This window comes from Armigeres subalbatus, chromosome 3 (genome assembly GCF_024139115.2).
Source record: "Armigeres subalbatus isolate Guangzhou_Male chromosome 3, GZ_Asu_2, whole genome shotgun sequence".
Lineage (NCBI taxonomy): Eukaryota > Metazoa > Arthropoda > Insecta > Diptera > Culicidae > Armigeres > Armigeres subalbatus.
This window is the reverse complement of record NC_085141.1, coordinates 326,541,206-326,565,493: the sequence shown is the minus strand read 5'-3', so window position 1 is coordinate 326,565,493 and position 24,288 is coordinate 326,541,206. Positions and strand designations below refer to the sequence as shown.

At 37.8% G+C, this 24,288-nt stretch overlaps 1 protein-coding gene across 1 annotated transcript; it reads left to right on the top strand.

Annotated features, from left to right (window-relative positions):
• The first annotated feature begins 32 nt into the window (after positions 1-32).
• On the top strand, positions 33-23,749 carry LOC134222709 (zinc finger protein 729-like). The gene is made up of 7 exons (XM_062701873.1): positions 33-400; positions 13,991-14,330; positions 14,813-16,239; positions 17,044-17,093; positions 21,972-22,200; positions 22,255-22,609; positions 22,668-23,749. The coding sequence occupies exons 1-7, from the start codon at positions 174-176 to the stop codon at positions 23,616-23,618; spliced, it is 3,579 nt and encodes a 1,192-aa protein (XP_062557857.1). The 5' UTR covers positions 33-173; the 3' UTR covers positions 23,619-23,749.
• The last annotated feature ends 539 nt before the right edge of the window (positions 23,750-24,288 follow it).

Sequence of the window (24,288 nt, the reverse complement as noted above, 5' to 3'; positions counted from 1 at the left end):
AAAAAAACTATCTTATGTTTCGGTTGTATTTTCGCAGTCAAACGTAAATATTTTTGTGTTCAGCTTCAGTTACAATAAATCGTATCGGGTAAAATATTTAACAAGACGTGAAATATTCATCATTTTATTTATGTGGAACTGATTAACCGCCGGACGAGTAGTGTTCACAAAACATGCCGTGCATTGTGCCGAACTGCAACCCGAATGAGCAGTGCTTCGCACTGCATTTCCCGCGAAGCTACCTTCTGACTCAACGCTGGAAACAAGCGATCGAAGTGGGCTCTGGAGTGCCCCTGGCGGATGATGTGGATTTTTTGACGGCGGAAGTTTGTCAGCAGCATTTCAGGAAGTTCGACAATTACAGCGAGCCGGTCATATTCAGCAAAGATGCCTCATCCAGGTAGGATTGTTATTACCAAAAGCCTAGAAAGTACCTAAATATTAGAAGCATGGAAGTCCGGGAAGTCAGGAGGGAGATGTGAATGGATATGAATAACAAAAACACAGAACATAGTTTGTTAAATTATCACATGTAAAAACGTTTTGAACGCGAACGCGAGTAGACGTAGGACTTAACGTAACGTATTTACATTTAACTTTTGAATTTATGAGGTTTGATTATAGGTATTGATTTTGGGACGGGCTTGGTAGTCATATGGCTACTGCTTCTGCCTCATACGCAGGAAGTCGTGGGTTCAATCCCAGGTCCATCCCATTATCCTACTTTATATCTTTATCTATATTTCTCATGTTCTAGCAATCGCTAGAACTGGAAATGGACTTCCATACCGTTTCCATTACTATCCTATACCTTTAACGTGCTTTAACCAGGGAATCAAAAAATCGTCATCTTCGGATGTTTTGCTACGATAAAACCACCCATACACGACATCGCAATCATTGCTCAAAATAATTGCCGCATATCAGGGGTATAATTTATCAGGATCTTACTTAGATCGGATCATGCAACACTAATGATAATCGTCAAATCACAGAGACGCTGAGCATTTCCGACGGCTGTTCTGTTGTTATTTGAGCAGCAAAATGACTTATTGTTATGCTCTCCCAAAATGGGGATCCTAGAGTGACAGTTAATGAAAAGCCAAATTTTGCTACGGAATTGTTATCTTAAATGTTTACTTCCAACGAGCAATCGCTAGCTGCAATGATCGTGAAGTGTTACACTAAGGATAATGCAGTTATCATTATCATGTTCGTCAGTTTTGATTCCCTGGCTTTAACTTGACTGCTCTAGCAGTAGCTGCTAGAATTGGAAATGAACTTAAGAAGCTCGTTTCCTACATCCAATTAGAAATTCCAACAGTTGCTTTCTCCTATCCTATCACATTGGCAGATCGTTAACCAAGACGGACCTATGCCTCTCGAACCTAACCCAAAAAATTCCGTATGAACTCGTGGCAAGTGCAGGGGTATATTCGGCTTGCAGTGGGGGAGTGATTGCATAATCATTTCCTCTCCCTTTGCATTCTGACGTGGCAGACGCCAGTATGACCTAACAAATGAGATCACCAGTACTCATACAATGCACATTGAAAATGTGTGCTAGTGCCAAGCAAACATCTGTTAGTTCTCTGTGCAAGAACAGCTGATCTGGGGCCTGTAGCATAATCGAAATTTTACTAATAATATTAGTAGAGTAGCTTGTAACTTGTATTTTTCTGTTGCATAATGAATCTACAAGTATCAATTTACAAGTCTAATATTACAAGTAAAGCGCACTAATAATATTAGCAGAATTTACAAGTAACTGTTGCATAAAGAAAATACAAGTACAAATTATTAGCGTTGGCTTGTAGTTTCTTTTACAAGTATGAATGGTGCTGTAATTTAATTTACAAGTCGCTTTTATTTTATTATTACAGCTGTGCAAAGCAAATATACATCGTTTTATTGTTTTAACGACTTAAAAGAGAAAAAAACTATTATTCAAAGCGCATTAAATTGTCATACAGTGAAATACTATGCACTAAGAATAAATTTCTCGTTCCAATACAAAACTGAGAATTATGAAATTTTTCAAATAACTCTGGAGAAAGCAGAAATACTTTAAGCGCTGACGACAATTTTGTGTAAAATAACTCTTCTAACACCACGTAGTTCACCCTAATCCACGTAAAAACATATTACCCAAAGCAAAGTTTAGTAACTTTAGTTCACCTAAATATGATTTTATTCAAATGTGAGTTGTTATACTGAACAATCTCGGGTGGGCCATGCATCTTGCCCTATTTTTGATAACAATCATGGAAAAGAAAGGAAAAACTACTTACATTTTTAATAAAATTTGATGCGATATTATTTTCAGTAAATATTTTGAACTTAAATTTTGAATTGATTTATCTTTCAAGAAATCGCCTAAATTTCATAATAATTTCAAAAATTATTGGTCTAAGAAAATCCAAACCCGCATAAGTCCCGCAAAACACGTAAATTGAAACCCGCAAGTACAAATCGCAATAATTAAAATCCATGTAAATCCCAAAATCCACGTAGAAATTAACTCCAATACCATGTCAATACCACGAACAGTATTAAATCAATAAATTAAAGAGAGAAGGATAATAAATTCGTTTTCCGTGTATACCTATCGCAGTATTCTATGCACAAACTTGCAGAAAAACATAAACAAATCATTTATCGCCGCATTGACAGTGAACTGTCGGATGAATTTTGACAAGTAAATGAACCTGACAGACTTGTCATTTTAACCCTACTAATAATACAAGTACTAATATTATTAGTTGGCGAATCACTTTTATGCAACACAAATTACAAGTACTTGTAATTTTTTGACTTGTAACTTGTAGCTAATATTATTAGTCTGATTATGCTACAGGGCCCTGCTAATATTCTTTATAGCAAAATACACGATGTTACAAATGTAATCAATTTTGAGTACATATCAATCCTCCCCCTTTTGGGAGCTATTTGATTATCATCGATATTAAGACATTATTCACAAAAACTTCGAAAACCTTTTACATTTTTTCTTCGCGCCATCGAGCGCCAAATTAGTATTTCGTTTTCGATGCGGTTTAACCGGTAGTAATTCGTCTTGTTATCTCTGCAACAAGATTGGCATTGGCAGAGTATCCTCGACCCGGCCGATGCAAATATCGCTGCACAGACTTTTTCTCATGTCTTGGCATATGTCATTGACAGACATGTTCCAAAGAAGATTGCCCATACCGACTCTAAGGTTCCGTGGATGACAAAAGACCTTCGTTCGTTGAAAAGGACAAAAAAGGCCGTCCTGAAAAGGTTCACAAGCACCATTATGCTAGGCTGAACAACGAATACAAACGGTTAAGTCGTTTCTATTTTAAACGTTACCAGCGGAGGATGCAGCAACGGCTTAAAACCCATCCGAAATCCTTTTGGAACTACGTAAACGAGCAGCGTAAGGAAGTAGGTATCCCATCGTCCATGGTCTACAATGGAGACATGGCTTCAACTCAACAAGAGATTTGTAACCTATTCTCGGCCAAGTTTGCTAGCGTGTTTGTCAATGAGCGCCTCTCCAATGACTCCATAACCAGCGCAGCGGGTAATGTACCCTTAACGAATCAAACGCTAAACGCTGTCGATGTAAGTACAGATGCCATAGCGAGAGCAGCCACGCGGCTAAAAACGTCGTACAAATCGGGACCTGACGGTGTTCCGTCGGTTTTCCTAAAAACGAACATTTCCTGCCTTCTGGATCCACTTCATCGAATCTTCCAGCTCTCCCTCTCTAATGGTGTATTTCCGTCCTGCTGGAAGACAGCTGAAATGTTTCCTGTGTACAAAAAGGGAAGCAAGCGCGATATAAATAATTATCGAGGAATCACGTCGCTATGCGCTGTATCGAAGTTGTTTGAGCTGGTCGTCATGGATTCTCTAAATGGTCACTGTAAACATTATATCAGTACCGATCAACATGGCTTTATGGAAAAACGTTCTACATGTACGAATCTACTGTGTCTTACATCATACGTTACAGACAGTATGCTTGCTTGTAATCAAACAGATGTAATTTATACGGATCTAACTGCAGCATTTGATAAGTTGAACCACAGCATTGCGATCGCCAAGCTTGACAGATTGGGAATTGGAGGCAGCCTACTTGTATGGTTTGGTTCGTACCTTACTGAGCGCCAGCTGACAGTTGCTCTAGGCGATTGTCGCTCGGAAAGCTTCTTTGCGATGTCTGGCATACCGCAGGGTAGTCATCTGGGACTGTTGATATTCCTTCTCTACTTCAACGACGTGCATCTAGTTCTAAAAGGACCGCGATTATCATTTGCAGATGATCTTAAAATGTTTTTGCGCATATGCTCAATAGCCGATTGTCACTTACTACAAGACCAGATCGATGCTTTCGCTCATTGGTGCGATCTAAATCGACTTGTAGTTAACCCGAAAAAGTGCTCGATCATAACTTTTTCTCGGAAGAAACAACCGATTACCTTCAACTACTGCCTGTTCGGAACGACTATTGAAAGAGTGCACTGTGTGAAAGATCTTGGTGTTCTATTGGACTCCAAACTGACATACTCGGATCACATTTCATATGTTGTTGATAGAGCATCCAGATCTCTTGGATTTGTGATCCAAGTGACAAAGACTTTCACAGACATCTACTGTTTGAAAACACTATATTGCTCTCTCGTGCGATCTACGTTAGAATACTGCTCTGCGGTCTGAAACTATAATAATGGTGTCGAACGCATCGAATCCGTTCAACGTCGATTTATACGGTACGCACTCCGCAACCTTCCCTGGAGAGATCCGCTACGACTTCCTCGCTACGAGAGCCGTTGTCAGCTGATCAGCTTAGAACCTCTGTGTATCCGAAGGGACGTATGCAGAGCATTAACCGTCGCCGATATTTTGCAAGGAAGAATAGATTGTGACACTCTCCTGCGGCAAATAAACATCAACGCACAACCCCGACAACTGCGGAGTAACCTAATGCTAAGACTTCCTTTTCGTCGCACAAACTATGGGCTGCGTAGTGCTCTCCATTGTTTGCAGCGTGTCTTCAATAGAGTGGCGTCGGTGTTTGATTTCCACTTGACACGAGATGTCCTCCGCCGGTTCTTCACACTGATAAAAAAATACACGTTCGATTCATGTTTTTCGGAATATGGATATTTTCAATCAGCTTACACCATCAATTCTAGTGCAATCCACATCACTACGATGTTCTTGACATCCTCAGTTCAAATGTCATTGTATACATCCAAATTCATTATTGATACACTACCATATGATATGCACATCCATGAATAACCATAACAAATACACGTTCGACTCGTGTGTTTCAGAATGTTGATATTTCATTCCAAATTACACCATCAAGTCTGATGTATTTCACATCACTGAGATGTTCTTCACAAACTCAGTTCAAATGACTATGTTTATAGCAAATTGTATAATTGATACACCACGATGTCATATGTTTATCTAAAACATGTTATGAATTACTTCAAACGAATTTGAGTATGCATTCAGACGATCCTCCATGTGTCATTATTTCAATAAAAACGGACATGTTCATGCATGTTTCGAAAGGCCGCAACATTTTTCAATTTCAATTATCGGTAAATAGTGAACTGATTTTATATTAATTTGCACTTATTAATTTATGAATAAAAAAGAAGGGATATTTTATTGTTGAGTGACCGGGAGGGCAGAAGATGTGTGGAACATGCAACCCTGCCAAATAAATGAAAAAAGTGAAGTTCACCTGCTAATTAAATAGAAACAAGTATAGTATAATGTTTGATTTATAAATCTACGAAGGAACTCTCAAAAAAAATTAATCCATATTTTTCGGAACTGTAATTAAACGACAGGAAATGTAGATTTTTTACTTCTTTTTAATAATTTGTTTTCGTTTAATTTAATCTATCCGGAATACGACTTTCGTTATACGGTTGAATCCCATTAATTTAATACATATATATTAATATTTTAAAATAATTTTTCTTGCTCTGGAAAATCTGGCTGACCTGCTGTGGCTCCTCGTTTATGTTGAATCGCATCAGAGCATACTAATTTGGTACTTTTTCTAATTGATTGTAAGTTCCCTTCCTGCTTTAGCAGCAGCAGGATCAAATAAGATGGAATTATACTCAAAACGGCGAAGACGCATCGTCAATACTGGCCTCTTCCGACTATCCTTTGCGACGTATGTACTTCGTGGCGGCTTCTTGCTAGCAGGAATAAGCACCGAACCGATCATGTTCTCCGGCAGCAGCTCTTTTAGTAGTAGGTAACTTGAATTTTTTGTGATCTGTGTGGATAATAAAACCTTATTTACCGGTTGCAGATTTCGGAAAATAAAAGCACTCACCTGTTCGAAGACAAAATCGCCGGCCTCAGCTCGTAAAATAGTATTAGTTGGTGTGGTTCAACTTCTTTTAAAATAATAAATGCAACCACCCACTGTGGATATTACATTTTTACCAACTTGATTTTTTTTTCTATCTGTCCGGATATCAATTTCCGTCAGAGGTTCGAAGACCAACGAGACGTTTTTCTATACTTCCACCGTTGATTCGTCGAAGTTATAGGAAAACTATGTTTCTTGAAATAGATTTCGATCCGATGACGGAAATCGGAATCCGGACGGATATGCAATCATTATCATTATTAAAATGTGAAAGAAAACACGAAATTCACTCACAATTCAAATGAAAATCAACACAATTATTCTTAGATATCATATATCAAACAAGCGACTATGACAAGTCGAGCAACCGAATTCGATTTGCTTTACACGTTAATACCGTGTGGTTTGTTTATAAAAAAATGCTCAGTTTTGAATGAGCCATGTCATCTGTTTTACACGTGATATTGATTTGTATTGACAACATGCGCAAATTCATGTGTAGAACACACGGTCCTCTCGTGTATTTTTTTTATAGTGCACATCATTTTTTACCGACCAGAACAATTGACGCACATAGACTATAGTTAATGTATTTGTGATTGTATTGTATTTTAATCCTTGACAATGGTTTTAATGTAGTGATGTGATATTGTATTTATATATATATATATATATATATATATATATATTTTTTTTTTTTTAAACCATCATTGGGGCTGTATCAAGTCTGTTGATGTAATAAATAATAAATAAATAAATAAATAAAAAACTCACAATCCGGAGGAAAGGCACCTGGTGAAGCTGCTCGTCGATCGAATTACTCGGTGGTGGTGATGGACCGGGATCATCGACATAGGGATCGACATCCACCACCATCGTTCGACGCCTTCGAATGCCCGTATCGCCGACGTCATTGATTTGGCTTCGGCGCAACGTAGCTTTTCCTGTTCCAGTCGTAATCTGTGAAGTATTTTTACAAATACGTTTAAGCAAATACGCTTTCAACCATTTCGCCTGATGGTGAGGGTTGTTGTTCTTGTGCCATGATGTGACATCCGCCAACAGACTATCCAAAGATTCTTTAGGGTCTGTCTCATTTGGATAATTAAACTGAAATTAAACTTAAAAGTGACATTTCAATAATTATCGAATAACCCTGCTCGCAGAGCAAGATTACTTTTGACAGATATCGAATCATTTTGCATCGATGTCTTATTGGAATTGCTGGGTAGCACCAGCCATTCTTATGACCGGGATATTTGCTTATTTTCGAACTGTCACTTTTAAGTTTAATTCTCCAAATGAGACAGACCCTTAGTGTACTCTTCTTCAAAACCGTTGTAAGATCCAGTAAACATTTCATAGTTACGGTTATCACAGTTAGTTAATGGTAAATTACCATAGTTTATGTATTGCTTTACATTAATCATATAGATTAACAATTTGAAAGTATAGCCTAAAACCTTCTGAGAAGAAATAAATCCTTCCATCGCCATATCTTTTTTTAAATTTATTAAAAATAGTCCAATTAGATCCTCCAGTTTTGCGTATAAGCATTTTGGGTCAAGTAGAAACATTTTCATTTCATCCTTAACCATACGAACTATTCTCTCCGCCTTGCCATTAATAGCAAAATTATATGGAGGACTGTTTAAAACCCATATTCCTTGCCTCTCAAAAAAGTTATTGACATCATGTGGATTAAATAACGGACTATTACCTGACATTCTGTCTGGAAACCCAAATTTAGCCAAATATGCTAACAGTAGTTTTATCAATTTTTCACATTCCTTTCTATTTTTCATCCATTCAACTTCCATCCTATTTGAAAAGCCATCAACGTTCAATAAATGAACGTGATATTTGTAGTAGAAAAATTCTTGGTGTATTCTACCAAAAAGTTTTGTGGAAGGAATCCATTTCGTATTAATCTACTGTTTTGGTTGCTCTGCCATAACAGCAGAAGTATCACAAGCACTAAAATTTTTGTCCAAATCAGCAACTGACTGCTCCAATGGGAATCGCAAACAAATATCGGCACTATTATCCCTTAATGCATTGGGAACGTCGAAAGCTTTCCTATAAATAGGTGTGTCAAATTTTAAAACCAATTCGGCTTCATTACCTTTAATAGGAGTCAAAAAATCTTTAATGAAAACATCAGACAATTTAGTCTTGACATAATTCATTAAGTCGTTGTGTTGTTCAATTATTCTGTTTTCAGTTACTTGTTTTTCAAAACTATTACGCTAGTTGGGAAAGAAAACTTCCAACCAGGTTCTCCCAAATAAAGGAACAAAATCATGATCACTATCCAATACCAGAAGTTTTAATTTTGCCTTTATATTCCGAAAAATAACCGAAACTTTAACTTCTCCAGCAATTTTCAATTGGGAACCGTTTACCACTATCAAACTATTGGAACTTTTTTCAAGTGGAACATCGAAATTAGCCAAAAATAGCTTCTTACCAATCACGGAAACGTCAGAGCCACTATCAATCTCCATCTGCACATTGATGCCTTGAATATCCAGTTCTAGTAAACATGGATGACTTTTGTTAGTGGAGGAAACATGCATGCACTGTAATTCACCTGGATCCGAATCATCACTCTTGTCTTCCCAACAACTCATCATATTCGACAAATTATCGTCATTTTTCGCACAGGTTTTTTTAAAGTTGATGTTGTTGATCAGACTCCTCTTAAATTGTTCCTGCTTCGTGCATCTCCTGCGAACATGTCCTCGAACTCCACAATAGTAGCACACTCGTTGGTCGATTACTAGTTGCTCATTGCTTTTCGGTTCCACCGGGTGAACCACTGCATCCTGGTACCACCTTCCTTTTTCCTGGAGCCGCTCTTGTCTAACCCGTCTGGTCTGCGAACGATGATTCACGCGATTATTGTACCTATTCTAGGGTTTTGCGTTGCGCTCGTCATCACTTGAAAATAATCTATAGCCTAATCGGCTCTTCATTGGACCATGCCTTTGATTTGAATCTGTCATACGTTGAAAAAAGTGACCACGACTTCCAACAATGGAAGCGATTTGTTTGAAGGAATTGTCTTGTGTCAATGTTTTTGCATTAGAAGCAGCTAACTCCCATGTGGATATAATTTTCTCAATTTGAGCTAGATCCAATTTATCCCCATCTTCCACTAATAACTTTTGTCTCAAAGCGTCATCCGACAAGCCAATGAGTTTTCGATCAAGTATGCGATCCTGTTTATCACCTTTAAAGTTACAATACTCAGCTTGGAGTTTAAGTGAAAAAAGAAATTCACTGGCTGTTTCATCAGGTCGTTGTACTCGGGAACCAAATTTGAATCGCTGGATCAAGGCCGTGTCCGAATTGTCCAATTTTTGTTTAAGTTTATCGATCATTTCATCTAGCGGTGCATCATCAAGCAACTGCTCACTAAAATACAAATTCTGAGCCACTTCAAAAAGATAATCACCTCCGAGAAGGAACATGTGGTCTTTCTTGTCGGCATCTGCTACTTTGTTGATACGAAAATGGTACCCTAACCGCTTAAACCATGAAGCGAATGATTGTCCCTTACGGTACGGATCGATGTTTGATGCTACGTACGACATAATTTCTATAGCTATTAAAACCAACCAATAATTAAAATTTAATAAAATAATAAACCCAAAATAATTTGGATAAATATTTCAAAATAATTTGTTAAAATGGTAGGGGGAATGACGGCTTTGGCAGGTTTTGTTCTATTATTGGCAGGGTTTTTTTTTATGACTGACTAGGCTCAAATTTGGCCTAAACATTCTTTGCATTTCAAAGAATATTTTGGCTAAATTTCATAAAATTCGGTCGACAAAAACCCCCTACCAATAATAGAACAAAACCTGCCAAAGCCGTCTTTTCCCCTACCATATAAGCACCCTAAATTAAATATCTCAATTGGTTTTAAATAATTTGCGCACAATTTATCAAAAGCAACATACTTTCATTGATCATCAAGAAAAATAAAACCGAAAAATTTCACCAAAAAGGGAGAAAAAATAAAACAAATGAATCAATTAAAACCGTTTCAATTTAAGGCGTATCCGCCATTCATGCGAAAAACGGCCTTTGTCTAATTGTTACTTATTACAATGCACTTTTTCACGAACAATGTATTCCAAAATAAAAAAAAATCACTTTTCTCACTAATTAAATATAAATTTCAAATGAAAGAAACAATACCACTGTCAAAACAAAAACGACTTACCACAATCCACCAATTACTAAACCGGAAAATTTTCTTGTGGTCCGGTACCTTCCACGGACTTAAATTCCAAAAGGGAAAAATCTATCCGTCGACAATCACCGCTATCTGTATGGAATATAAAGAAGAAAAACACTTATTAATCACTAACTAAATAGTTTAAAAAAACTTTTCACTTTTCTTTTGTTGTTCCAACCTTCTGCTAAAATAATAAAACAATAGGCGTATTTTCAATTTAGCGTAATTATTACCGACTAATACAATAAAAAGAAAAAGAAATCTTTTATCCAAACAACAAATCTTTTTCAAAAGTTTTTCTTCTCCGTGTTCCCGTTTGTTTTGTTTCGATGAAATGAAATCACTACCATACACCTCATACACCACAAAATGGGGTTCCACTAGCACAAAAACGTGCTTTCATTAGATTTTTCAATCCTTTTATACTTTACCGCTTCTCCGGTAAAATCCCAGTCGGAAATGTTCCGATATCTACCACCTGCTCTGCAACCAGTCTAAACTTTCTGTGCCGCTGCTGTTGAAATCGCGCTCCGCCCCGGAGGCTAGACTGCACACTCCTAGCGAAGAAAGTCTATCTGGCAATCGCCCGGGGAACAGCACTTTTTTTCCCACACGCGCACTTTTCGTAGATTTTCCTCGTCGCCAATATTATAACCGGCAAAAGCGACTGAGGTAGACGGAACCGAACGGAGAATAGTCGCGGAGGAACGATTGATTAATAGAGATTTAATAATACTTAAAGGATTTCGGAGCTAGTTGTAGAAATAGGAGATGTTACTCGCTTGGCGGTTCGTGTTGAAAGAGGCCGACAGAAATCGGTTCGTTTATTAGGTTCACATTCACATTCGATAGCTATAATATTCTTTATAGCAAAATACACGATGTTACAATGTAATCAATTTTGAGTACATCTTCTTCTTCTTCTTATTGGCATTACATCCCAACACTGGGACAGAGCCGCCTCACAGCTTAGTGTTCATTAAGCACTTCCACAGTTATTAACTGCGAGGTTTCTAAGCCAAGTTACCATTTTTGCATTCGTATATCATGAGGCTAACACGATGATACTTTTATGCCCAGGGAAGTCGAGACAATTTCCAATCCGAAAATTGCCTAGACCGGCACCGGGAATTGAACCCAGCCACCCTCAGCATGGTCTTGCTTTGTAGCCGCGCGTCTTACCGCACGGCTAAGGACGGCCCCATATCAACAGTAATTATTGAAATGTCACTTTTAAGTTTAATTTTCCAAATAAGACAGACCTTAGAAGGGAGGACATCCGTTATAACTTTTTACTAGAAGACCAAGAAGGTATACAAACTATTGCACCAGTCAAAAAGACTGTGAGAGCTAATCTAAAATAAGAACGTGTCCACACATTTCAAAGTATGAAGCTGGCCAGAATGTCTTCTAGAAATGTCCAGTTTAAGCAAGATTTTAGCCATCCTTGATTCCATTGATGTTAATGTTATTATCCTGATTTTGTTTATATTTACTAGCATTCGAAAGAACATTCAGCCAGGCAGATGTGCGCGCTTCATTTGGCCACAATCAGCCAAATGCATTCCAAAACCTTTTTGAAGCGCACAGAATTCCATCCAGAGAATTTATGTAATAGCTATGTACAAAAATAATAAAAAATGAAGGTAAAAAATTATGGCTTGTAACTAATTCGGGCAAAGTTCTGCCAAGGTCGATGTTGCGAAGCCGCTTGTGAACCCCTGGTTGAGCAGCAGCGATCAATTTGACAGCTCATGTACAACTGTGATAGTAACGAAAGACGAGAGAAAGTGCGTTAGTTGTGGTAGGCACATACAGAAGGTAAACAAGAAAGTATAACAACAAAGATACGAGTGAAAGTTAATAGGGAGAAATAATGATTGATTTCCATCTAGAATCATAGTGCAATTAGTATTAATAAGCAATAATAGTTGACTGAAAAGTGTAGCAAACGGGTTCAAGATCAGTGAGTACTAAAACCTGAAAAGAAAAAGCGTAGTTGATTACAAATATAAACCAAAAATACTTACCTGTAGGCCCGTCGATATACTTATTCCCCCGTGGTTGAATTCGGACGATTATTAAAACGCGGGCATGTAGTGTGTCATAGTAGTCGTAAGTACAACTAAAGTATGTGAAACGATAAATGTACAATGAAAATTATGTTTCGATACACAGCAACATCGCCACCGAATCTGTAATTTAAAGGTAGGGTAGTCGAACCATAGTTTGTCATAGGAGAATTGATTGAGCTAGTGGGCAAAAGGAAACCACTTCTTGTAAGTAATAATTGTAATGTGTAGATGATCTAATAATTAACATGAAATAAAATTCTAGTTTAAGCGTTGTCAAAAATTAATTGGCTGCTTTAAAAATTGTGGTTCGGGAACAGTCGACTTTCATTTACTCAGGGGACTTATCTACAAACCACCAAAAAAAAGTACTTCGCACAGAGAAACTTTGCACAGAGAACAGATTTCATTATAATGAATGGTACTTATACGAAACTAATTATAATACTCAACGACTTATGTAATAAAGTCGCTGACATAGTTGTAAACTATGTCTATGGCGATATCTTGAACTTGTAACGGTTTCTCTGGTGGACCACAAATAAACAATGAATTAAACCAACTACTCAGTGAACCGAATCAAAATAATCTCGTTATAAAAACTTGGCTTAATCGCCAATCCAGTCTTTGCGCTGCGGAGTAGTATCACAATACACTATTAACACAAGGCGACCGACGGGTCTTCACATTCAACTTACGTCGGTTTCTGCTTTGCAACTCGCACTTACTGATCAGGACCAATGCAGCGTTGATGATGATCGACCAATTAACAATTAACTTTTACTGGCGAAAACTTGCAACTTAGTTGAGGTATATCAAGACTTTTGTATTTGTATGGCTTTTTTATGTTGAAAAACAGCCCGTCGATACTTCCGAAGCTTTGTTATCATGCATTAAACGAAATTAAAACAAAAACATTGTGCGCCATATTGTACGAATGGTGGGTAGGCGTATTAGCCTTCTCTTCAGTCCCCTGTACCGTTCCGAGCTCTCTGACCAATGTGGTTAATAAGAAGGTGCTAATGAAATAGATTCGTATTTACCACGTTGATCAAAATGTTCGGAACGGTGACCTTCAAAAATGCCAAATCAGAGACTAGCCCAAAACATCTCCATTCTGGGTGATGTCCAATAAACATAAATAATCGATCATAACACAAATCAGAGCAAATCTATACAGATTGATCGTAAAGGGTCACATTGAATATAATTTATTTTGCTACTGAATTAAAAGTTATTCAGCAGTTTTTTCTCTTCTGAAAATTACAGTTGCTGCGCAGAAACCCGCCTATCCAGTTGTGGATTATGTTTGACGTTTGTTCTCGACAAAGAAGTCGTATCCAACTGGGAGGAGCTTACGTTGAAAGGCATTAAGATTGTAGAGCTGCTGCAATTGGTATGCAAAACAGGTCCACAGCTTTCTAACGATTATTTTGACGGAGTATGTCTACAATGCTTAGTTCGGTTGGATCTAGTGGCAACGATTAGTAGTGAGTTTTCCGGAAATGTAGATATTTCTAGTAGAATCGAAAGCTTTGCCGAAGCAGAGAAGCAGAAATGGTTCAAGAGTACTACGGCTGGTGGGCCGATGCGAAATGGCAAAACGCAGGTAAATCATATTGTATGTCAGGTGTTATCTGAGTGTTTGATATCTAAATCACATTTTTTTTTATTGAAAACTAGTTGAATTCATTAATAAGATCATTTGTTCTGAAGTTAAGAATGTAACAAACTTTGGAAGGCGTACTAAATTAACTTATTGAAAATACGAGAAAGGCAAAAACTTAAATACTATCAAAACGATCACAAAGTAGTCTTTACATGTAAATACCTATATCGACATAAGGGAGACTAATTCTGAAGAAAAAATGACGAGATTAAGGTTAACAGATATATAACTAATCATCTAACAGAGAGTCGATTGCAATTTCATTTTTTCCTCTCAATTAGAAAAATTATTCAATTAGTACAAAAGTGCATTATGTCTTATATTGGTCAAACGACGAATCCTTAATAGAAACGACTTTCAGATAACTTAGTAAATCCCATAAAACAAATAAAAAAGATATAAAGCTCAAGTTTTTTTTGCAGTTACCATTCAAAACAATAACGCTCGAGGTAGAGTTGTTGGACTGTGAAAATTTGAATGCTGAAGGCGAAACAATTGTAAATGAAGAAATATTTGACACATCTGTCTCACTGGAAAATCCTAATGCTTCAGAACAAAACATATCGGTAAACTTGGGGCCTTCCGAAAATGATACATTAGAAGAATCCACTGTTTCCTCACGGAATGTAACTCATTTAAAAAAGGCTATAAAACCGACTACTTCCCGAGGACATATTCCAAAACGTCAAGCAGTACAAAGTGTCAAAAAGCCAAGAAAGCCTTACTGTCGCAAGGATCCAAGTAAAAAACAGAAAGAAAAAATATACTTGAGAAAGTTGAACAATCAAAAGTGCTATATTTGCATCAAAGTTTTCGAATCTGTTGCAGATTTACAAGCTCATCTCATTGATCACGATAGTGAGCTATTGGTTTGTAACGAATGCAATGAAACTTGTTCCAGTCTAATTACCTACAATAGACATCTCGCGAAGCATGACAGCAATGAACGACCATTCAAGTGCAAGCACTGTTATCGAAGATTCTCGGAGAAATCAGGCAGGCGGTACCACGAAGCAAGCATCCATGGAGATGGCGAATTCCGCAAAATGGTTCGTAAGAAACGGGCGTACACCTGCCAACACTGTGGCAAATCATTCACAACAATGCCTTGTCTTATGGAACACGAAAATGCACATCAGGGACTACAAGAGTACAAATGTGCCATTTGTGATAGATCGTTCGGCTGCCGAGCAAACATGGAACGACACCATCGCACACATACTTCTTTGAAACCACTTCTGTGTAAGAATTGTAATGGTATGTTCAATTTACAATCGAAATACGAGGAACACTTAAAAATGGGATGTAATACAATGTGCAATAATAGTAGCAATAACAATTGTGAATTATGTCCCTCCAAGTTCAGAAAACACGATGAATTGGTTAAACACACGATGTGTGATCATTCTGACGAGCATCTACAATTCTTCAAGTGTAAAATCTGCAAAAAACGTTTCCTCAAGGAAAAACTTTATCGCAGTCATATGGAACGACATAAACAAATGTCAAGTAAAAATAATCAATGTCATGAATGTGGAAAGAAATTTGCCACACCGCTTCATCTAAAATCCCACGGTATAAAGCATACAGAGGTGCGTAGCTTTATGTGCTCCTGGTGTCCCCAAACGTTCAAGAGGGCGAATAATTTACGTCGACATGAAGATGTTCACAGGGGAGTGAAAAATCATAAATGCGATACCTGCGATAAAAAATTTGCCCTGCTAAGTACTCTGCAGAATCATAAACGTGTCCACACCGGAGAACGGCCATTCGGTTGTGAACAGTGTGGAAAGTGCTTTTCTGATCCGAGCACGTTGTATAGGCATCGTAAAAATATATGTAAGGAATAGTAGCAGATTTTTACGTTCCACAGATTGATGCAGAATCTGAATAAATATAACAGTATTTTTAAATCACTTTTGTATTTTTTTATGCTGTATGATGACATTTCTAAAAACATTACTTTTGTATATTCAATTGGGTCCTATAGCCGATTTTGAATAAATTCTGATAATAGTCTTAGTCAGGAAAACTTATATTTTTGTGTTTGAGACTATTTAAGACATGTTTTGGGTTGAGCAACTTCTGTTACTGAAAAGGCAACATTTCAGAATAAATGAACCATCAGCCCAAAACGTCAGGCCTATGTATTAACAAAAGATAAGAAAATTATTTTGAGCTTTTTATTGGAATTTCTTCACTTGTCATAAGACGAGTTTGTACAATCCTATTTAATTCCACCACTTGATTGTATCTTGACACCTCAACAGTAAGGTCAATCTTTATCTTGTAACTAAGACGTAGTTTACGTCTAAAATCTGACGCGTTCAGAATGATTAGCTTCATTGTTGCCTGAAAGAAAATTGAATATTGATTCTTCATTTCAGGACCCAATTCACATAATAATACCAATTCAGATTACAAGCATTTACAAGATATTTGACGTGATAATTGACAATAAGAAATGAAATGAAAATAAGATGAGTAAACTTTGACTTCAAGATACTCTGTATTAGCTTAGCTTAGCTTAGAGCCTAACTATACATATCACTGGTTGCTACTCCGTGATTGATCAGAACTGGTGCAAATTGCACTACGATCCAAGTAAATAGTGGTTGGGATTAACCATCTATTCTTGTTGTGCACGTTTCAGCAGCTCGCAAATGTTGATCAATAACGGTGCCGACCAAGTCCTTGCAGTCAGTTAGGAAAAGAAGAGAATGTTAGTGTGTGGTTATTGTTGCTACTAGAGACCGAGAATACCTCTGCATCTCCACAATTACCACGGGAAGAAAGTTGTGTTAGTTGGGTGGGGTAATCAATAACATAGATCGGGATTCACCATGGAAAGAGATGTGACCTATGCAACTTCTACACCACAGTGTTAGCATTTCTATAATTTGTTCAATTGTTCATCCTTCGCGAGAATAAACAATCGCTAAAAGTAAGCGATTGTTCATTTGAATTCCGTATTAGACGCCCGCGTCATCATTTCTTTAACGTGAGGAAAGTAAAAAAGAAACGGGATTAAAATTGGAAATAAAGTAATATTTATGGCTGTTCAACCACATTGATAGTATTCGGAAAGCTAATGTGGATCAGCAATCCTCATTTCATGTCTATTTCAGGTTTTATTTTTTGTTGGGGCGTAGAACCACTGCGTCCATTGAGTTGAACTTTTGTGGTATAACTTATTAATTTTGATGTATCAAACAGATACGTATTTGGTTGTTTCGTACATGGTGCAATACAAGATGCTTGGACACGATATACATACATTGTTGTATGGAGAAGTACCTCTATAGCCTCCACTTCAGCATCCTACACGACAACATATACGTCCATGTGTTGAATGGGTTTGATAGGGCCTGCTTATAGACACATGCAGCTTTTTGTAGAGGTTTAACAGAGCCCACTGTCAAAACCCACCACACCCTAGGCAGGCCCCCTTAAGCCCCAAACGCAATACAACGGAATGGCGATGACGGAAACGGAAACGGCAAAAAGCCTGTGAATCGTTCAGAAAGCTCAATTTATTGCATCTAATCCCCCAACAGTAAAAAAGGCTTTACTATCTTGCTTATCTGTGATAAGCTGAAAGGAGGATTGACAAACGATTTACAAAATCAACCAAAATGCAAGTGTTACAGTGGGCAGTGTATTAGTGCTTTCAAAATAATCCTTTGTTTGCTCTTAGAACTGTCAAATTTTCTCAACCCAGAAAAAGCCTTCTTCAGGCTGTGAACCATTCCAGCGATTCTTTTAAACTATTAGATAAGATTTAACAGTTCCATGAGTATTTCCCCGTGGTTAAAAATAACATTGCTCAGGAGCAATGCTTTGTTCGCGAGAAAATTGGCGCCAAATCCATTTTGTTCCAAATAACTATCAATCTGTCAAAACTCAAATGGGTCGGCTTCGGAGTAAAATTTTAAGCACAATGGGATAATAACTATATGTAGAACTGTCAAGTTTCAACTAAAAGTTAAACAAATCACTGGAATGGTTCACATTTATAAAAAAAATGTTGGGAGGAAGGTGTGTTTGTGGATATTCTTACGTGCGAAATATGTGCAGTTATTGTTCGCTTATTGGGGCACAACTTGGCACAACCCAACTAGCGAATGCCGAATAATATCAACGATTCGATGAATGGTTTGGGTTGTTTAATTTTTATCTTGGAAAGATATATCTTTATAAATCTCGCTTAATTTTCAAAAGGACCTAAGTAACATTTTTTTCATGAATTAATTTTAATAACGCAATCAACAGAAAAACATAAAAGCTTTTGATTGCATCAGTACTCAAATTAATTCATGAAAAAAATGTTACTTAGGTCCTTTTGAAAAGTTAAGCGAGAAATCTCGGACCTAAGGACCTAAGTAACATTTTTTTCATGAATTAATTTGAATTGAGATGAGTGACGTTTAGCGCTCGCACACTAATGTGCACTTCGGCATGTGTAAATACATGTTTGTTTTCCTTCTACTCATAACCTCAAAATTGATTTTTTTTTTCATGTCATTTATTATTAGGCTCAGTCATGTTTAACATTTTGCGGAGCCAATATCAGATTTTGCAGTATTACAAAAAGAAACTTATTCTAATTATCAATAAAGAAGAATTAATCTAATCATGAAAAACTTCAATTTCGTCCACCCTAATATTGAATGCTGCTGCTATCCTTGCTTTGTCATCCTCTATTATAAGCCTACGTTCACGTTCATCTTCAATCCATTCGTACTTAGGCACACTGAACCGTCTCTTCCCAAGCGATGGGTCCGACGAGCGCAGGATGGGACTGTTGCCTTTCTCACTTGTAGAAGGATCGGCCGCATCAACTACTGTATCGGAGTCTGCTGATTGCTGTCGCTTCGTCTTGATTTTCTTCGAATTCTTTTTCAATTCCGTTTTGCACGGTATGCCGCCGGTGGATTCAACAACGATAGAGCCGACGACTGTTGAGGTTTCTATTACTTCATCCAGCAACCGATTGTCGAGCTTCATTGTTTGCTTCTGCTGCCTTTCAATACGTTTATTTTGCAGCATCGGGCAAACCTTTTTGACATGCGTTTCTGATTTGCAAGCAAAACATTTCACTTTAATTCCATCATAATGAACTCTTCCCTTACGGTGATGAAAATAAAGAATCTCCGGAATGTCTTGTTCCACATCCATATAGAGTCCTCGTACTCCCGTGAACATGTCTAGCTGGTACTCTGCGGGAAATCGTTCGCGTACGGTACGCTTAATCTTACCGAACTTAGACAGCACGGAGCAAACGTCGCGATCAGAAATCTCCGGTGGTAGATCATAAACTCGTACATACCGAGAATTTCCACCTGCCACGGACATACGCACCAAAACTTTCTTCCCATTGGTATAGTAGAAAGGAAGCATCTCGTTGTTATTTTCCAGAGAATATTTCATAGCATCCTCACTTCTAAATCGGATGAAAACCGATTTCTCGTCGGAAATTTTATATGCAGTTTCCATCTGCGACTGGTCACCGGTTAACGACTTCACAAAGCGGCACATATCCGCCAGAGATGGTTGGGCGGCATTCTCGGGAAAGAGAAATGCCAATGTATGCCAGAAATGCCAGTACACGATGAGCAAATATTTGAATAAAACCTATTTGTCAAATACTATGTTTGAAAACTTTGTTTGACTATTTGTCAAATGTTGCTCAAAAGAAAATACATTGTTTGTCGTCAAACTCGCATTAGACATTCTCCCCAGACGCAGTCTCGTGAGAGGTGAGGCGTTTCGAATGAGGTGACAATTCTCGCTTAACTTTTCAAAAGGTCCTAAGTAACATTTTTTTCATGAATTAATTTGAATAGCGCAATCAACAGAACAACATGAAAGCTTTTGATTGCGCTATTCAAATTAATTCACGAAAAAAATGTTACTTAGGACCTTTTGAAAAGTTAAGCGAGAATTGTCGATACCTCTCCCATTTAATTTACACGGTAGTCTCACGTGAGACTTGTCGGAATCGACAATTCTCTAGTCATTCGAGACGCAGAATAAGCACAATTGTACAAGAACTTCTTCAGAATGTCCACCGCCGATTTTGACCTATTTTTACGACTTTTCAAGTTTGGTTGGACCTCAGAAGTTGAAATTGGTATCCAGAAGCAGGACACGAGTATGAGCAAATCAATATATCCAGTAGAAAGATTAACACTGACGTTGAGATTCTGCGCTACCAGAGAAAGTATTGATGCAATATTTATTCAGAATTCCACTGACGACAATCTCCAGAATTGTTCCAGAGGTTTGCCGGGCCATATATGAGGCCCTTAAGAATCTTCTATCATCTATCATTGGAGAATTAATCCCTATGTTAGAAATGAGTACCCTAGAATTTTACAATTTTGTTGCAACATTTATAAAACTCGCAATGTGCTGCAACATTTATAAAACTCGCAACCGTATCAAGGAGGATTACGCCTTTTTTCTTATGAGCAGTTCCTTCTAACTTTATTTATACTGCCGGTAGACGCATGATTGTTTCATGTTTGCTGGGATTTCCTTGGTCTATGTCTCTCTATTTTCCTCCGAACGTTTGGGTCCCCAGGTTCGATTACACCACATGAGTGGAATAATCTGTTTTTAAATCTTATTTCCAAGGAACTGTCTACGGAACATCATTTGGAACCGAATCTCTAAACAATGTGGAAAATATTGCACTGCTCTGAGGATAATCCGCACATATTTATCGGAGAAAATCCATAAATTTTTATTTTGAGATTTATGTGTACACACTTAACCATCTACTATCCCAGAACGCACTTAAAACAAACAGGACCAAGTTATTTTTCCAGATTTGTTCTTTTCTTTTTCGTTCCGGATCAGTCAATTCGTCCAAGTTTAAAATTATTTGTAAGTATTTGCAACTCAACATCGGTAAAGAGTTGCAAACATAATCAAATATTTGAAGTTTTGACAGTACACGATTTGTCATTTCTGCAAATATTTGTTATGCGCAGTGTTGCAAATATTTGATAAACTAATATTTGACAAGTCAATACACACAAAGCAAATATATTTGTTGAAATTTAGCAAATATTTGTCAATTAGACAAACAGTGTACTGAATGCTTTAGGCCTTTTGAAAAGTTAAGCGAGAAATCTTTATAAACCGTGCTCCAAGTGGCAACAAATTCTGTTGTCAACTTCTTTTAGTACAAAATGTACAAATACTTCGATGAATACGATCCTTGAAAAAAGTGTAAATACTTTTGTTTTGTAAATAAATATTTATTCAAGACAAAATTTTCAAAACGACTTATCTGCTTTTGTAAACAAAGATTCAAATGACGATTTGACGAATCTGATAACTCTCCCACGCAAACCAACACCATCAACAGGTAGCGGAAATCTCCACCTACGTATTGGTGGTGTTGGTTTGCGTGGGAGAGCTATCAGATTCGTCAAATCGTCGTTTGAATCTTTGTTTACAAAAGCAGATAAGTCGTTTTGAAAATTTTGTCTTGTATTAATGTGATGTGCTGCGTGCTGTTTCGGTTTCTCCCGCTTTCCACAATAAAAAAAATCCTTGTTAAAACATAAGCTATGCCTTGTGCCGTTCCCCGTTGCAATACAAGTGGCCAATCCAGCTTTGTGCAGTTTCCCCGCAGTCACTTTCTTTATGAACGATGGCGGAGTGCCATAGAACTGGGCACCGGTGAAACTCTTCCGAACAAACCCAATCCACAGAAAGCAGAAATTTGTCAGCAACATTTCGAGCTGACTGCGGCAGAATGCGATTATATGGAGCCAGTAATGTTTTTGAACCACAGGTGAGTTAAATCAATGCCCATGATGGATTTGAACTCATAAAATTATTATTACAGGACGGGCCAAACAGTCCATTTATCTAGCTGCCGACTTTGTCTGAAATTCCATCCTGTTGATACGTTTATTAGGACCGCTACCGTAGAGTCTAAAATAGGAATTGCCCCTTTGGAGGAGATACTCAAGGTTGGCTTTGGAGTTCAGTTGAGTTGTTCCGAAGGCTTTGGCGGAATTTGCGAGGGATGCTTGGTGCGGTTGGACATGTATTTAGAGATGCGTAAACATTTTTCGCTTGCAGCTAAAAGTTGTAAGAAAATAAAACTGCTTATACAAGACGCAGGATCGTTGCAGTTTAGGAAAATCAATAAAACTGAGCCAGATGTTGTTGCGATTAGGTGGGAGATAGTTGAACAGGTAAGTGTCATTATCCATATTGTATATTATATTTTGTCTTCAAATTGTTTTCTCTTAGGAAAACTCGACAGCTGAAAAACCTTCAGATTCGCAGGAAAAACCTAATTTAGAAATAGATATGTACCAAACGGAGTCTTCCAAGACCAACGAACCTATTGAGAAGGTACGAAAGCTGCCCAAGAAACGAAAATATAAACCTAAAACACCACCGTTCAAAGAACCGAAAGATCCTACGGCAATCAAACGGCCACGGATGTGTCTGAAAAATCGAGTCAAAGTGAATCTCAAGAAATTAAGTGATCAGAAATGCTACATTTGCACTCAACTTTTCGAGACACGGGAACTATTGTTTCAACACATGTTGGAACATGTGGGCTGCACTATGCACTGCGACATGTGCAACGAATCGTTCCCCAACATCACCAGATACAACAGACATTTGGCAAAGCATGACGAAACAGAACGTCCCAGGAAATGCGCATTTTGTGAGCTTCGCTTTCAACATACACCTGCCTTGCGACGCCACGAGAATCTGATCCATAACGTCCACCAACAGATGAAGCTACCCAAGTATGATCCCTTGAATCCAGGAAAAATGTACGCATGTCAACACTGCGGCAAACTGTGCAAATCAACATCGGGTCTACTGGAACATGAAGACACCCACGCCGGAATCAAAAGGTTCCAGTGTAAAACCTGCGGTAGACCGTTCCCAACGAAGACCAATCTGGAACGCCATTTGCTGATCCATACAGACGAGAAACCATTCAAATGTGAAATCTGCGGTCGAGGTTTCCGGCAGTCCCCATTGCTCAAGGATCATCTCCGGCTGCATACAGGTGAAACTCCTTTCGCATGCAGCACGTGCCAGTTAAGCTTCAGCACGACGGATCGGCTGCGGCGACACCAGATCAATGTGCACGGTATGGCTAGGGTAGCCAGGAAAAAACCGGTTGCGACGGTGGTTCAGCCTCATTCGCAAATCGTGGACAATGATGGAATGGGTTAAGATAGGTACGGCGTGTCGTATTCATTGGAAGGATTTATTATATGAACGCGATGAGCTAAGCTCCAGTACATGTTTAATTTTATTTGTTCAATAAAAACATGAATATGCAGCAAACGTTTGCTATAATTGCATTTCGTTGTACATTTATCGAAAACTTCATCAAAATTCATTCCTGAATTCTTCATACAAAATTCCGTTAACTGTAAGACATGCTTTACTTCAGGCAAGTTGACCATTGATTTCCTTTTTACTCAAAAAATCCACTTTAACTTCAACGGTTTTGGGCTTATTTCTGCCGGACAATTCTTATTTAGGTATTTAATAAAAATATTTCGTTAATTTATTTTAAGCTTCAACGAAAGCTCACTTGTCGAATCCAGATTTAATTTTCACAATAGTAACTTTTTCAAAATGTTTTTATACGGTAACGTTTTTACGCCGGAGTCCCGATATTTTTTCCGAGCCTGCATTCACCGGACAGTGTTCTTGTGAGTTGCCAAAAACTGCTTATGAGTTGCCAGGGAAACTCCAACGAATTTCATTGGCAACAACAGCTTCCAATCAATTCATCGCACCACGAGGGCTCACTGGCGCGGTTTTGTTTGCCCGCATAAATCCAAATGATAGCCGAACCATTATTGGAACGGTATACGTTCCAGGTTGAGCCATA